Source organism: Urocampus carinirostris, chromosome 4 (genome assembly GCF_059441175.1).
Source record: "Urocampus carinirostris isolate Australia breed hairy pipefish chromosome 4, RoL_Ucar_1.0, whole genome shotgun sequence".
NCBI classification, from domain to species: Eukaryota; Metazoa; Chordata; class Actinopteri; order Syngnathiformes; family Syngnathidae; genus Urocampus; species Urocampus carinirostris.
In genome coordinates, this window is record NC_142352.1 from 33,532,593 (window position 1) to 33,547,680 (window position 15,088).

A 15,088-nucleotide genomic window follows, 5' to 3' on the forward strand; every position below is an offset into this window, starting at 1 on the left:
CTGTATACACGTGTACTAGAATGACAATAAAGTAGATCTGAATCTGAATCTGAATCTGATAGAAATCCTGCATTCATAATTATGTTGAAAAAATAGTTATTGTTGTAATTTTTATTGTAAAAGATCTACTAGTTAGCAACAGTAGTAGCAAACTTACATTCTATAGTTGGCATTGGTAGCGAACAGGGTTGGGTAGGGTTACTTTAACTTGATTACTTTCAATTACTTTTGGATTACTCCAATACCAAATATGCTAATAAAAGACAAAAGAAACTAAATATGAATAAAATTATGACTCACAACATGTGGTAAGCTTTCTCTCCTGGCTTTGATCTCTTTGATCTCCGGCAAAACTAACATAAAATGCGACAGAAACAAAATGAAAATAAATCCAAACAGCTTGCCAACATCGTTTTTGCCGTTCCATGTATTCCGTTACACCCCAAGCCTGCACAAAATTGAGTCATTTTACTCATATTGAGTTTATTTTGTCTTTTATTAGCATATTTGCTATTGGAGTAATCCAAAAGTAATTGAAAGTAATCAAGTTCAAGTAACCCTACCCAACCCTGGTAGCGAACACAACTCTCCGAAACTTATCCTACTTAGGCCCAATCCCATTTCTCTCACTCGGCCCTGAGGACCCTCCAGTGAGGTCCCTCGAAGAGGAGTGCCCTCCGCGAGTGAAGTGCAAAGCGGAAAAGGTTTGGACAAGACTTGCAAGGTTCCACCCCTGTCCAGGAGATGGCGGTAATATTAATTGGCTGTAGACCTCAGTGACGTATTGGTCTACGTCACATGTAAACAACTCGAGTCTCAACTTGTAGTGTGTCAGTTGGAGAGTTCGTGCAATGTTAAAAATGCCCGCTACTGCTGTGTTATTACCGATTGCCTGAAAGCTCATCATCTTTTCCGTGTCTCCAATAAACGGAGGAGAAATGTGCTATACTGAAGACAGCTTCGGCGCTATGTAGTGCTGATTCATCTTTACAAGGTACGTACACTCATTAAAAAAATGACCCGTTCGGTCAAATACAGTAAAAGTTAACATACAATGCACGTTCACATAATACCTTATGTTTGTGTAGACATAAATGGCAATCTACTTATTAGTATCTTAATGCCATTTTATGACATATAGTAGGGGTCTTTAGTGTGTGACATGATGAAAAGTAAACAAACACAAGAACAGTCCACCTGACCCTTAAGCTGACATAATATCGTCACCAAACTTCCCTGTACGACCCAAAAACCTTGGTTCATAAGGAATTTAATTCAAAAGAGTTGTCATTGGATATAAAAAAGCTCATTTCAACATGTTTTCATGATGCTTACATCATCTATGCCCACATTTATGTCTAAATTGTCTGTTATCTATTGTGTTCCAGAGTGGCTGTCCCATAAGCGTGGACAGGTTGGACAGGAATGTTCCCATCCTGTGCTTATGGTTCGATGTGAAGTCAAAACTCATTCAGGACTTAAGGTTGAGCAAGAAGGTCATGTGGGCCCTGCAGGAGCTGCTAAAGAGGGAACAGGGCCATGGCTGGAGGGCCTATACTGGCTGGCCCACGGTCTGTCCTACCGTGTGGTGTCACGGGTCTTCAGGGTTCCCAGGTCCGCGATACACAGAATTGTCCACAGTTAATATGGAATAAATTGCCCAAAAGCCATGTTTTAGGCTTTGGAAGTCAGACCCACATTTGCATTCCGTGCTTTTCTGCATTACTATTCAATAAACATCTTTATTTTGAGTAACACCTTGGTGGTTTATTTCATAATGATGTGAGATACTGTGTGTGAACTATGTGACTGTTGGACAGAAAACAACTACAAATCACTCCAGTTTAAATAATAGTTTACTTTCAGAAAAACAAAATCACATTGGGCCGAAATACATAATAGTAAATAAATAATATGTCACAAATTGTAACAAAAATATACCAATACTTCCATAAAGCTGGAAAACACAAACTGGAACTTCATTGAGTTCTTAATAAAATAAAATATTTTCCTTTTATAAAACAAAGGGAAACATTGCAGGGATGTCACTGTTCTGGAAATTTGTCCACGAGCTTCCCAAAAAGGACGGGAACCGCTCAGTTTTGGCCACAGTTTCCTCGAGCCTTTTCCTCACTCCGGCAGACTCCGCTTTCAAAAAGTCAAGGAGTGTATCGTGCTTCCTTTTTTTTCTGGGTGATTTGGGGTTTGGCGCCGGATTAGAAGATGCCAACGACGTGCCCGTCGGTGTGGATGGCGTGGTAGCTGTGATGGTGGCCAGCTCTTCCACGGGACGTTCTACATTGGCCTTTAGGTTGGGTGGAAAAAACAAGAATTACTTAATGCTTGTGTATTGCACAAAAACAACTGTGTATAGGATGCTCAACAAGTTGATGTGAGAAATTATAGGATGTGTTCTGGATAATTATTTGATAGTGAATAGATACACAAAATTGACATGTTATTCTTATGGCTGTAAGAGCCTTCTATTGGCCAGCATCACATATGCTTTAGAATTGTCTCCACATTTGGACAACATTTTGAAAAGGTAATTAGTTTACTTAATATGTGTTTACAGAGAAGGCAGTGGACTGTGTGATAGTAATTTGTTTCAACTGTATTTCCACGTGAAATTCGGAGACATTACTCATAATGCATGATGAAAACTAATGCATTCTGATCTCACATGAAATAATCATATTGTAAATAAAACACGACACCCGAAATTGTGTGCAGTAAACAAGCGCGTATGTCCAGAACGTTATTCTGACTATGCTCCTTTAGCGACTGGCCATGTACATGTAAAAGCACGACTCGTTTAAGATACAAACAGGGATGGGCTGAACCGTGATTTTCTGCAGTTATCCTACTTTAGAGTTTGTAGCGTGAAGATTATTTTTTGGCAGCTCCCTTGGTAGATTTGTGCACTTCGTAAAGTAGCGATTTTGCAATGTTCATGTTTTAACGCGAAAATACGATTTTCTATTGCATTTACGTCCAACTAAGATATCTCAATACATTTTGTTGCAAATACATGCGTGGTTGTGGAAAACTACTTACATTTGTGCGGTTCCTTTCCGGGCATGTTTGTTGATATTGAGAATTCGCAAAGCCTTCTGGGTAGTCACTTCGCTGCCAAGGGAGGTCGAGAGCCCCCTCGGTCTTGAAGTGGCTACGACATGGTTTGAGGGCACTTCTGCCTCGGTCTTGAGAGTATCGGGACACACCCCATTTTCACGTGAACGCGCAAACCGAGTGACTAGGGCACATAGCGAGTGAAAGTGCGAAGAATGGGACTCAGCCTTACACTTGCTAAGACTTTAGGCATTCAAGTAAATCGGAACCAGATTGCCATGATAACTTACCAGAGATGAAATAGACATCGGGCAGCACAGCGGCGCAGTGGTTAGCGTGTGTGCGGCACAGTTCTGAGGTCATGAGATCAAACCTCCTGTGTGGAGTTTGCAGGTTCTCCCCGTGCTTGTGTGGGTTTCCTCTGGGCATAGCTTGGATGGGCTCCAGCCCCCCGCGACTTTACTGAGGATAAGCGGTGCAGATAATGGATGGAGGGATGAAATGGACATCCCAAACGCGGACGTTTCTTATGAGGTCCTCGGTCCAGTCAGTTCTTTTAATGGTTTGAAGCCTATGGCGGTTTTGAAAACGCCCATTTCCCCTGGGAATTGCAAAAAACAAACAAACAAAAAAAAGTATTGCTTAAAATTATAATGTGTGCACCCACACACACAACAAGCCTTTCTTTTGTTTGGCTGGCAGGCTCCCTAGGGCCTGCCCATACGACGTGTGTGCTGAGAGGTATGAATTGATTATTCGTTTTTAATTACTTTTGTCACTTGTAAAATCACAGACCCGTATTAAAGCACTGTTAAGGGGAGCACTTAGTTAAACATATATTTCACCAGATACCAGTACATCAATAAAAAAAGGTTGAGAAACATTGCTCTCCAGTCAGGTCTCCTGAGATTTGGAGCGTTACCTAGCTGCAATTTGTTTTAACAAATGTCACAAGATGGCGGCAAAGTACTGCTAATGAAGGCCTTGAAAGCAACTCAACCTCAAGAGAACCAAGAGAAATATTATAGTATATATTTGATATAATGCAATCAGGTTATGAGACCGGTTTAACCCTAAGTGAGCGATAAAACCACAAAAACATTTTTAAAAGAGCAACACCATCTCCCTAACATGTTGAGTTATGAATCACTAAGATGCAAGTAACACTCCATCTGCTATGATGCTTTGCATCAATACAGAACATATTCCCAGTAAATTTAGTAAAGCAAAAATCACCCCAAAGAATAAAAATAAGACAAAATTTTTGATCAGTTTTTAAAATCGGTTTCATTGTAAGTTCATTTATATGTGACGCGACCTTAAAGCGACATTGTATTAATTAGCATCTTCTAATGGTAAATAAACTTCATTAAAAACAAACAGTGTCCATTTGATTAATGAGCAAAAATACATGAGCTATCATTTGAATGAGCATTACATTTTTCAAAATACCCAGTTCAAGAAATTTGTGTTTCATTTGCACCTAAAGGGTGCTGACATGATTGTCCGCCATCTTGCTGCTACAGGTCCCCCCTAAAACGTCAAAAAGGCGCTGCGAAAAAAAAAAAAAAAAAAAAGGGTGGTTTTGTCACTTTGAGTCTTTGTATCAGGACTCGTTTTCAGTTGCTCTACACCGGGTGTGTCAAAGTAATTTTAACTCGAAGGCCACACAATAGAACAACATTCTCTCAGGGGCCGGATTAGTAGATTAGAGAGGAAGAAAAAGAGGGAGAAAGACAAAATAGAAGAGAGGGAGAGAAACAGAGGGAGGGTGGGACAAAGAAAGAGACAAAGGGAGAAAGAGAGAGAGAGAGAGACAGAGAGAGAGAGAGAACATGAGAAATAAGAGATAAAAAGACAAATTGTGAAAGAGGGGGAAAGACAGAGAGAGAAAGAAATCCAAAGAGAAAATGAAAGAGAAGATAGAGATAACCAGAAAGCAAGAGAGCGAGATAGAAAGAGAGAAAAGCGGGAGAAGAGGAAAAACGGTAGAGAGCAAAAGAAGGTAAAAAGACACAGAGAGAGAAAGAGACAAAGAGAAAGAAAGAAAGAGAAAAAGGGAGACACGGAGAGTGAGAGAGGGACAGAGAAAACAAAAAGGAGGAAAAGAGAGAGAGAGAAATAAAGAGAGAAAGAAGTACAAGTACATCATCTTTGTGAGAGGCACCTGGCTTTGGAAAAATCAAGTGGACATATTTCAACTTGCAGCTCGTTTTTCTCTTGCGCTTCCTTAAGCGTTGTCTCGCGGGCTGATTCAATCCCTTACCGGGCCCGATCTGGCCCGCGGGGCACCTCTTTGATAGCTCTGGACAATACAGCATGTGTCCCAAACTCATGGTCCGGGGAACAATTGCTGATAACTTAATGCTGATTTTAAAACTAAGCAAAATTACAAGAACTATGAAATAAACATTCATGTTTAAAAATACCCATAGGTAGAGAATTTGCATTTATTTTACATAACACTAGCCTCACTTAGGTGGAGCTGACATCATTGTCGACCATCTTGCTGCTGCAAGTATCCCCCGAAAACAAAAACTAGCCTAGCTTTTTGCATCTTTTTCTTTTCTTTTTTTACGCCCTTTTTGTCTTTTTTATTTCCTTTTTTCCGCTTTTTGCGGTGTGGTCACTCTAAGTGTCTGTAGTTTGTCTTTCTTTTTTTAGCACTCGTTTTCAATTGCATTGCATAATAATGCAACATCTAGTGGTCAAATAATACACACCCTCTATTTGTTTTAAGTGCAGCCAATGTAAAAAACAAGTTTCATTTATTATTCATTTGTTTTCACATTATTCTTGACATTTTTATTTTTACATCTTATTTTTAAAAAATGAGATTTGAAAGCAGTGGATTTTTTTTTATTAGAAGTTTTCTTGTGGAAAACCTAATTCGACCCAAGTGCTGCATGAGGTTGATCCTTTTACACATTTTTAGCTTTTTAATTTGTCTTACTTGCACTTAAAAGAGAAGCCTTTCATTTTCACTCTACTGTACATTGTATAATGACAACAAAGGACATTCATTGATTCATTCATTCATTGATTTATTCATTATCTGCACCGCTTATCCTTAGTAGGGTCGCGGGGGTGCTGGAGCCCATCCCAGCTAGCTTCGGGCAGTGGGAGGGACACCCTGAACTGGTTGCCAGCTAATCAAAGGGCACACAGAGACAGACAACTCCCTCGCTCATTCACACCTAGGGACAATTTGGACCGGCCAATGAACCTGACATGCATGTTTTTGGAATGTGGGAGGAAACCGGAGTGCCCGGGGGAAACCCACGCTAGCACGGGGAGAACATGCAAACTCCACACAGGAAGGTTCGATCTCATGACTTCAGAACTGTGCCACACACGTGCTAACCACTGCGCCGCCGTGCTGCCCCATTCGTTGATTCATCCATATTGTTTCTTGTGACGGACTGTTTGACTAATATTGCAATGTTATATTACCAGTCAAGTACATTAGTATTAGGGCATTGAATGACACACTTGCACATTGAGCCCAACATTGTGTTTTTTTCTGAATACATTAAATATTATTATATTAGATATTTACTTGTTGCTTAGGAATTAGCTCCCAGGTAAACAGGGTAACTGTTTATTTCTCCAACACAGCAGCTTGGAAAAACTTGCAGGTTCTCTGATCAGCTTGTCTTGTTTTCAATCAATGTCATTTCCATGTGAGTCGGCCAGAAGGTAGCCTTTAACGATGATAAAAACTAAATGTTTAATTACCATATATAAACAGTAAAATACATCAGGAATGACATTTTGCTCTTTCAACCAAAATGTAAGTTTGGACATTGTTCTAAACTGGGTGTTTTAATTTGGGGAGCCTGAAAGCCAAATTTTTCAATATGATGGCACATCGTTTTTGAAATCTGCATCAGCGTAGAGGCCTTCTAATGTGTTAATGGACAAAAACACCATCTCTGGAGTGGTCGCTAACAACAATAGCGTTTTTCTCAAAAGAACCAAACTGGTCTTAACGTAAATCACTTACTTTCTCTAGGGATAAACGAGTACTGAATGAATGTGTAACAAATATAATCCTTACTTCACTACTTGAGCACTGGATGTCGTGTGCAATGGCATTGGGCTAACGGACATCAAGGCTAGGCTAACAAGGCTGACCTGCTAAATTAAAAGAAAATGCTATTGTTTGGTCACCGGACTCTCCGTAGTTTGTTCATTTCCCTTCAGCTTTGTAGGACTCTATCTGATAGACTGACACCTAGTGGTAAAATATCGCATAATGTACCTTTAAATCCAGGGTCCATGGCAATTCCATACAGTATTTGGGGGTTGTTATTTCCCTCTTCTGTTGAGGCGCAGCTTTTCACCTCCACAGCATCTCAATTGGACGCCTCATCTTTTCATTTTACCAAAACAATCACCTACGAATTTTAGACTTTCTGAAAGTTAAAGCTGCTGCCAGGAATTTTTAAAATTTCTTCTTGCTGACGCCATCTTCTTGCTCAAGTCATCATTGCAGCTTCTGTCAAGCTGCTTGTGTGTCGTGTGCAAGTACGTGCATTTCTTAGACATGCTTGAATTAACTTCTTTTTTCATCTTTTTGGGGGGTTTAGATTTCACCTTGGGCGGCTGACTGGTTAGCGCGTCCATGGCACAGTTCTGAGGTCATGAGATCAAATCCAGCTACCAGCCTTCCTGTGTAGAGTTTGCCTGTTCTCCCCGTGCTTGCTTGAGTTTCCTCCAACATTCCAAAAAACATGAATGTCAGGTTAATTGGCCAGTCGAAATTGTCCCTATGTGTGAAACAGCGAGTGAGTTGTCTGTCCCTGTGGGCCCTGCGACTGGCTGGCAACCAGTTCAGGGTGTCTCCTGCCCACTGCCCGAAGATTGCTGGTATGGGCTCCGGCACTCCCGCGACCCAACTGAAGATAAGCTGTGCAGATAATGGATGGGTTTCACATTTTTTATGCTACACTAACTAAAACCATAAGGCCGGGCAGGAAATCCCTCTCTGCCTTCTTCCCCCTTTTCCTGCTTCCTATTGTGTTGCGAGTCCCAAACAGCTCTTATTAAAGTAAGATAAAAAGGCTCTTTCAACTCAGTTGGATATTCTCATCACATACTCAAAAGAAAAAATATTTTTTCGACTTTTTAAGGCACACACCACTTTTCAGCATTTGTGAAGTAGATGAAGCTGTGCAGTGGGACAGTCCTCCTTGACTGGAGATGTGGTGATCAACATTGAATATTGAAAGTCTGAATCATGCGTGAAGCATTTGTCCCGCGTGTCCCAGCGTGAAAATTTGAGGTTCGGCTCCTGACAGCGAGTTCGTTGTAACCGAAATAACTCACGACACTCGCTAACTGGAAAAGCAGTAACATGAGCGGAAAGAGGCACCAACGTTGAACAATTTATTTTTTATTTTTCATTGAATAGTTTCTAGGTTTGTTTTTCCGTGCCCTCAGACCAAAATGAGAATCAGAAGGAAGAAACAGGACTCCTGATCGAGTGTACAGTTGTGTCATTAGAGAGAAACTAAGAAAGTAACTGAATTAATAAGACAAATTATCGTTGCTAGCGTTCGCACTGTTCAAACGGGATTTTTTTTCACCAGCAACAATCTTTGCAACATATTATTCGTAACCAATCGGAATCCACAAAATCTGCTCCTTGGGTCTGTGCAGAAAGATGTTGGACAAGGTGCCAAAATAGAATGACGGGGCATGGGAATTAAAGCAAGGCCGTTTCAAAAAAGTGACACTTCAATGATGTGTGTCCTCCCGTCTTTTTCTATATCCATGCTCTGTGCGACCACCTTTCTCAGGTACTCGAATCACTGTAACGCTTGATCTCATCTGCTGCAAATCCAGTGTAAAAGTCTATAAAAATATCGAGATTTATTTGAACATAACCTGACTATGTCATAATAAAAACTCCAGATGTCTCTTGCAGTTGCACAGTGGGATGTACTGTATAAATATTGTATAAAATAAGGCAGTCTTTTCAGTAGGATAAACCAGATACAAAACAATTCAGAGAGGAGAAAGAAAAAGTTCAAGTCCTAAATGGTCTTCTTCACATATTTCCGCTGCTGTCAAATATCAAGCAGTTTACAGCATGAAACCAAGCACGAGGATTGCAGCAAGAAAGATTGCATCCATACGACTGCTCCTGATGATCGACAATAACAGCTTATTCTCTGATGCATGTTTACAGTGCAATACAAAAGTCTTGAACTGTTACTGTACTTTTCATATCAAAATAAAGGTTAAGTATACTAATGCTTCATATGAGTAGTTGAGTTATAACTGAATTTATTCGGTTTGGTTTTCTCCCCTCATTTACTTTGCAACACGTTCAGTTAGGATAATTATTATGGAAAACAATGGTTACCTAAATAAATGAGCCTACCATCCTCACCTAATGGTTTAGCTATGATTGCATTGTTAGGGGTTTTGTCCCCATCCAGCATGCCAGATACTGCGTGCCGATTTTTTTGAGGGCACACGGAAAAAGATCGACAATGATGGAAAAATAGCAACAACGAAAACAATATTTCAGCCTCCAGGAGCAGTCCTGCCTTTGCTGAGTGAACAACAACAGAAGGCGATTGTATGGTATTGAACACCATCATCATGGTTTCGCACCACCTTTCCATTCTCTCGTCCAGTGTTGCTGGCTTTTTCAGTAAACAGTTTTCCCTCAAACAGCAAGGTCCGTTTCACAGGAGAGACCGTGTGGACATACGGGACTGGAGCTTATCCAGGGGTGCTGTTCGGACTCTCTCTAAAGTCATGACCAGGTACACTGCAAATGCCTGAAAGGCATGAGAAGTTCCAAAGTGTCCATGTCCGTTCTTTTCTCCCCTCGAGCAAGCTTGCAAGAGTTGGCAACGCCATCGCTGCCGCCGCCTGTCGGAACGTCACTGTGGAGAACTGTGTTGTTCTTGTGTATTCGCGTGCACAACACAAGCAGGGAGAGTGCAACATCTACTCCGGGGGTGGTCGCAGGCTGTGCAGTTTTCGTTCATCCAGGCCTTTCCAGTACTTAAAATTGTTGTCCAAGTGCTGCATGAGGTTGGGGAAGTCAGCAAAAGCTGGAAATAGTTAAGACAAAAATGTGTGTTATCATTTCTCAGTGTTGAAACGTTTCCATTTCATACACAGAATTTTCAACCTGACATTGTTTTAGTGGTATAGTTTACTAGTGTACAGTTTTGGGAGTATCGCGTTACAAAAGAACGCAACTACTTTTCTCGGTAACGAGTAACACTTTATTGGAAAACCCAATTCTGTTACAACATGGTGCGTTTCTTCGGGATTATTAAGTGCAGAACATAATTTCCAATGCATTCTGTTAATTGAGAGTTCCTTCTACAGACGCTCCCCTACTTACGACCATTCAACTCACGAAAAATGGTAGATAAGAAATTTTTTTCGGGATGTCGAAAAATATCTGGACAAGTTAGATTTTGTATTGTGTGCACCTTTTTCTGAGTACAAGACATTACTGTAGTGCTTCTTTCCGCCACTACCGGCGTGTGGCGCTGTGAGAGGTCACCCAGCATACACCCTGAAGAAGAAATCCGGCTTCTACTTCCTAGTTCGTGTGTAAACATTCTAAACTGTCTATACTATGTCTATAATATCTCCAGCGCGCTAAGAACTTTGACGTTTTTATTGTTTAATATCTCGTGCATCGATTCAATATGGTTGGTGTAAAGAAGAGGCGAGCCTTTTCTTTTGAAACGAAAGTTGAATAAGAAAGCTCAATGCGGTTGAGAAAATGGTTGGTTCCCTTTTTTTTTTTTCTTCAAGTCATTCTTATTGGTGACACCCTTAATCACAAGGAGTCTCAAAGGGCTTCAAAAGACCACAGAATGTCAACGCCTTATGTGTAGCTTTGTTTTTTCAAGTATTATGCTTTAGCTTTCAGTCTGCTTTGTAAAGTCATAGAGCACATTATTTTATTAGACGTTTATTTTTCAGTTTCTAATGTAGCAAGGCACAACACTCGTATTGCCAGCAACACACCACTAAACACATCAACCTGGTAAGACTGGTATGTTTATAACTACCACCGACATGTAACACGGAGGAGCCTAGGGTAGGACACTGAACCCCTAATACCCCCAATATGCAGGTTAGCGCCTTACATGGCTGCACGGTCGCTATTGGGAAATGTGAAGCACACTGTAAAGCGCTTTGGGAAGTCTTGACTTGAAAAGCGCTATATAAATGCAGATCATTTCATTTCACCGAAATACAACCGAATACAGTTACCGCGGCGCCGTCTCAAGCATGCGTGCTTTGTCCCTACTGATATTCTGATATTCGTCCTACCGTATATACGCACATGCAAGCTGTATTTACAACTACAAAATAAAATACAGAAATAACGGGGTCAGTTTATAAGAACATATTTGATTTGTAGCTTTCTTCGTTGTATTCACGATGTGTATACTTTTCACAGGAATACTTTGCTCGGTCCACATAGCATCCGAAACAGAGTTGGAAAACAATTAGGGATTAATAAAATGATGCTAAAATACATTTAACCAAACAAATGTGTCACGCATGCTTTCATTCAAAGTTTGACACCCTAAGAGAGTCTTTAGCACCCACATTTCAAATGTATTCAAACAAATCATTTTAAACATTACTCTGATTGCTTAGGGGCACCTTTTAAATATGTCTGAACCATCTGAAACTTCACAGGATGTGTTTTCTCATGGTTTCACACCATATTCAGGCCTTTGCTTGTCGAAATAATTATTTTGGGAATACTCCCAGTACAGACGCTCCCCCCTACTTACGAATATTCGAGTAACAAAAAACGGTCGATACGAACATTTTTTTCAGGATGTCGAAAAATACTTGGACATTGGTGTAAGTAAGGTTTTGTATTGTGCCCCTTTGTCAGAGTACAGGACAGTACCGTGGTGCTTCTTTCCGCCGCTACCGGCGTGTACAACTTTGACATTCTTATTGTTTAATATCTCATGCATCCATTCAATATGGTTGGTGTGAAGCCGTTTCTTTTGAAATGAGAGTGGAATAAGAAAACTTGATGCGGTTGAGAAAAGGGTTGGATCGATTTTTTTCAGCCACTTTTTACCATGGAGTAGGAAGTCGCCTAACTTTTGAAGCTGAGCTTCCAAAACTGAGTTAAACTTAAATTTATTTATCTTTACAGAGCATGTTATTTTATGAAATGTTTACTTTTTAGTACAAAACAATACAGGTTACTTATACAAGCCTTAAACATACTTATATAAACCTTAAACATACAAAATATAGCACTGAAGCAACTTACGAACAAATTCAACTTACAATTGTCCCGAACTAATCTTGTTCGTAAGTAGGGCAGCGTCTGTATAGTCGGACCACCCTACCATACTATTACTTTGAGAGTCAATTCATTCAAAATATTTAGTTTGAGTCATCAGAGCCTTACCATCCCAAGCATCAAACATGTCCGTGATGAAGTAGTCTATGAACGAAATCTGTGACTTTGGGATGCTACAAGTGTTCCTGTCAAAGACAGGCATGACCACTGGAAGGCCTTGCCTCTTCTCCTCGTCAGTCTGGAACAAATACAGCAGTCATCATTATTGACTTCGTCATCATTCTCATAACACTCAAGTAGCCACTGTTATTAGTGTCAATAAAATTGTTCAAACCCCCCCCCCAAATTTCTTGGTACTACCCTTTTCTCAGAAAATTTCACGGTCCTGTTAAGGATCCATTTTATAGTCAGTTAAAATAAGCGATTAGAATGGAAATGGGATAAAGTCAGCCTTGAATTTCACAAAATCCAAAATTTTAATGTGTTTGCCATGTACAAGGCAAGCCAATTTACTGTGAACTTCATGCAAAAAATCCATTTACTGATTTTAACAAATCAACCTGTATTTGAACCAATCAGTTCAAGTGAGGTCGACTTTCGTCAATGTTTAATTTAATTTGACAGGGACACAAGATAGTAGTTTTCCAAGACACCCTGTTTAACAAGTCATTTAAAGCTTATTTCGAAGATTAAACAACAAAACCGAGACACTATATCAAGGTTAGGCAAACTACAGCCTGAATGCCACATAAGGCCCATCAGGCTTTTTAATCCGGTGTTCTGACGAAAAGTCCTACCCTTTTGAGACGCCCTACAGTAGGCTGATTGGACAGCCCTAGCTGCAGATACATATTTTAAAGCAGTGAAAGAGTTAAATAGACTAAAAAAAACAAAACAAAAATCGTAAGTAATCACCACATTTAACTTAAAGTATCACTGCTGTTTTGATGTTTTACCAAATTCACTGTGCATTGTCTGCAGCAGACAACACACAGCAAATGCGATCTCGGGGCGCGCGTGTGTGCGTGCGTGTGTGTGTGTGTGTTTGTGTGTGTAGGACGAAACTTGCACATTTCCCGGGAAATCGGTATCCGCTTTGTGCGCAACCATGCACATGCACACTGGGCATTGGAAGGATGTCTCGGTTAGGATGAAATTGAAAATTTTCAATAAGCAAAAAAATGAATACATTAAAAAAAATTATATAAATGAAGAAAGTATTGTTTTGATGCTAGTTTTGTCCCCAGTGTCCCTTCGTAGTCAAATAATTTACATGTTGCTTTTAATAGCATTTTCGAAATATATACATCTGTATTTGCATGTATTTTATCAAGTTTTTATTAAGATATTTATAAAATGTCATACGAAAATAATGTTTTTGAATGTTTTGAGTGCTTAAAGGGACATTGTTTAGTGTTCAGCGCCTCTGAGTGGTAAAACAAATTCATCATTAAAGACAAAAAATGGAATTGCAAGATACATGAACTAGAATTCTTAACAAAATACTCGTAGGTCGAGAAATTTGTATTTGTTTGACATAACATGAGCTTCACTTAAAGGGGCTGACATAATTGTCTGCCATCTTGCTGCTACGTGTACCCAAAAACCTCAAAAAGGCTGGGCAATAAAAGAAGTAAAATGGTGCATTTTAGTCTGGTTAAGTCTCTGTAGTTTGTTTTCTTCCTTGGTTTACAGTCGCACTATAACATACCGCGACATCTAGTGGTCAAAAAATACACACCGTCCTTTCAAAAATGGGGAGTAATACTTATGTCTTTTTAATTTCAAGTCATTTCAAAACCAATTTAATAGTTTAAGAAATATCATATGTATTTATCCATTACTACATTAGAATATTTTTCTCATCCCTTACCAAAGTATCAGATCGAGATTCTGTATCGAAGGAGCAATAAATCAAATCTGGCTACACACCTCTTTGAATTTTTTTAACTCGATCCGGCCCGCCACTCAAAGAGTTCCCCCAGAATGAGTAAGTGTGAAGCACATTGTAAAGCGCTTGGGAAGGTCAGTGACTTGAAAAGCGCTATATAAATGCAAACCATTTCCATTTACCTGTGCAAAATATTCCTCTGAAATGCGGCCAGCCCATTCGATACACAACTCCAGTGGCCGGCACGGATTGGAGATGTCGGCACACTTAATCAACATTCGCTTGACCAGGATGCGATTCTCAGGAGACGTCAAAATGCTTTTCACGGACTCCTCGTCATTATTGCCCTAAAGAGAGACAGATGGACACAACTAAATCACACCTAATACCAGGGATGTCAAACTCGTTTGAGCTCCAGGGCCCTTGTGGTAGAAAACACATTCTCACAGGGCCGGGACTAGTAGATTAAAGAGAAAGAGAGGAAGAGAGAGAAGGGGAGGAAAAAAGAAAGAGGAAAGGAGCAAAGAGCAAGAGAAAAAGGAAAAGTTACAGAAAAAACACAAATAGAAAGAAAAAAAGAGAGAAAGAGAAAATAGAGAGATAGAGACAGAGAGGTACAAAAAGACACAAAAAGAGAACTGAAAACAGAAAGAGAGACACATTGAGTTAGAGAGGAAAAACGAGAAACAAAGCGAGAGAGAAAGAGAGAGCGAGAGAGAGAGCAAGAGTGAGGAAAAAAGAGTACAAGAAAGTGAAAAAAGAGAGAGTTAAAGAAAGGGTATGAGAAAGAGAAATGG

The 15,088-nt window shown here is 39.9% G+C and overlaps 1 protein-coding gene and 1 long non-coding RNA gene across 3 annotated transcripts in view; both read right to left on the reverse strand.

Moving 5' to 3' along the window:
• Window positions 1–1,838: 1,838 nt before the first annotated feature.
• LOC148367385 (uncharacterized) lies at window positions 1,839–3,294 on the reverse strand. The gene is made up of 2 exons (XR_015850197.1): window positions 3,058–3,294; window positions 1,839–2,305 (listed from the first exon to the last, which is right to left on the reverse strand). It is a non-coding gene; the product is annotated as an uncharacterized LOC148367385 (long non-coding RNA).
• Window positions 3,295–8,450: 5,156 nt separating this feature from the next.
• pde8a (phosphodiesterase 8A) overlaps window positions 8,451–15,088 on the reverse strand; it is a 114,139-nt gene continuing 107,501 nt past the window's right edge. For both annotated transcript variants that reach the window (XM_088334274.1, XM_088334275.1), the window contains exons 20-22: window positions 14,474–14,638; window positions 12,509–12,638; window positions 8,451–10,148 (exon numbers count right to left, since the gene is read on the reverse strand). In XM_088334274.1, the coding sequence (XP_088190400.1) occupies window positions 10,042–10,148; window positions 12,509–12,638; window positions 14,474–14,638 (402 nt within the window). In that variant the 3' untranslated portion in view covers window positions 8,451–10,041. The remainder of the gene's footprint in view (window positions 10,149–12,508; window positions 12,639–14,473; window positions 14,639–15,088) is intronic.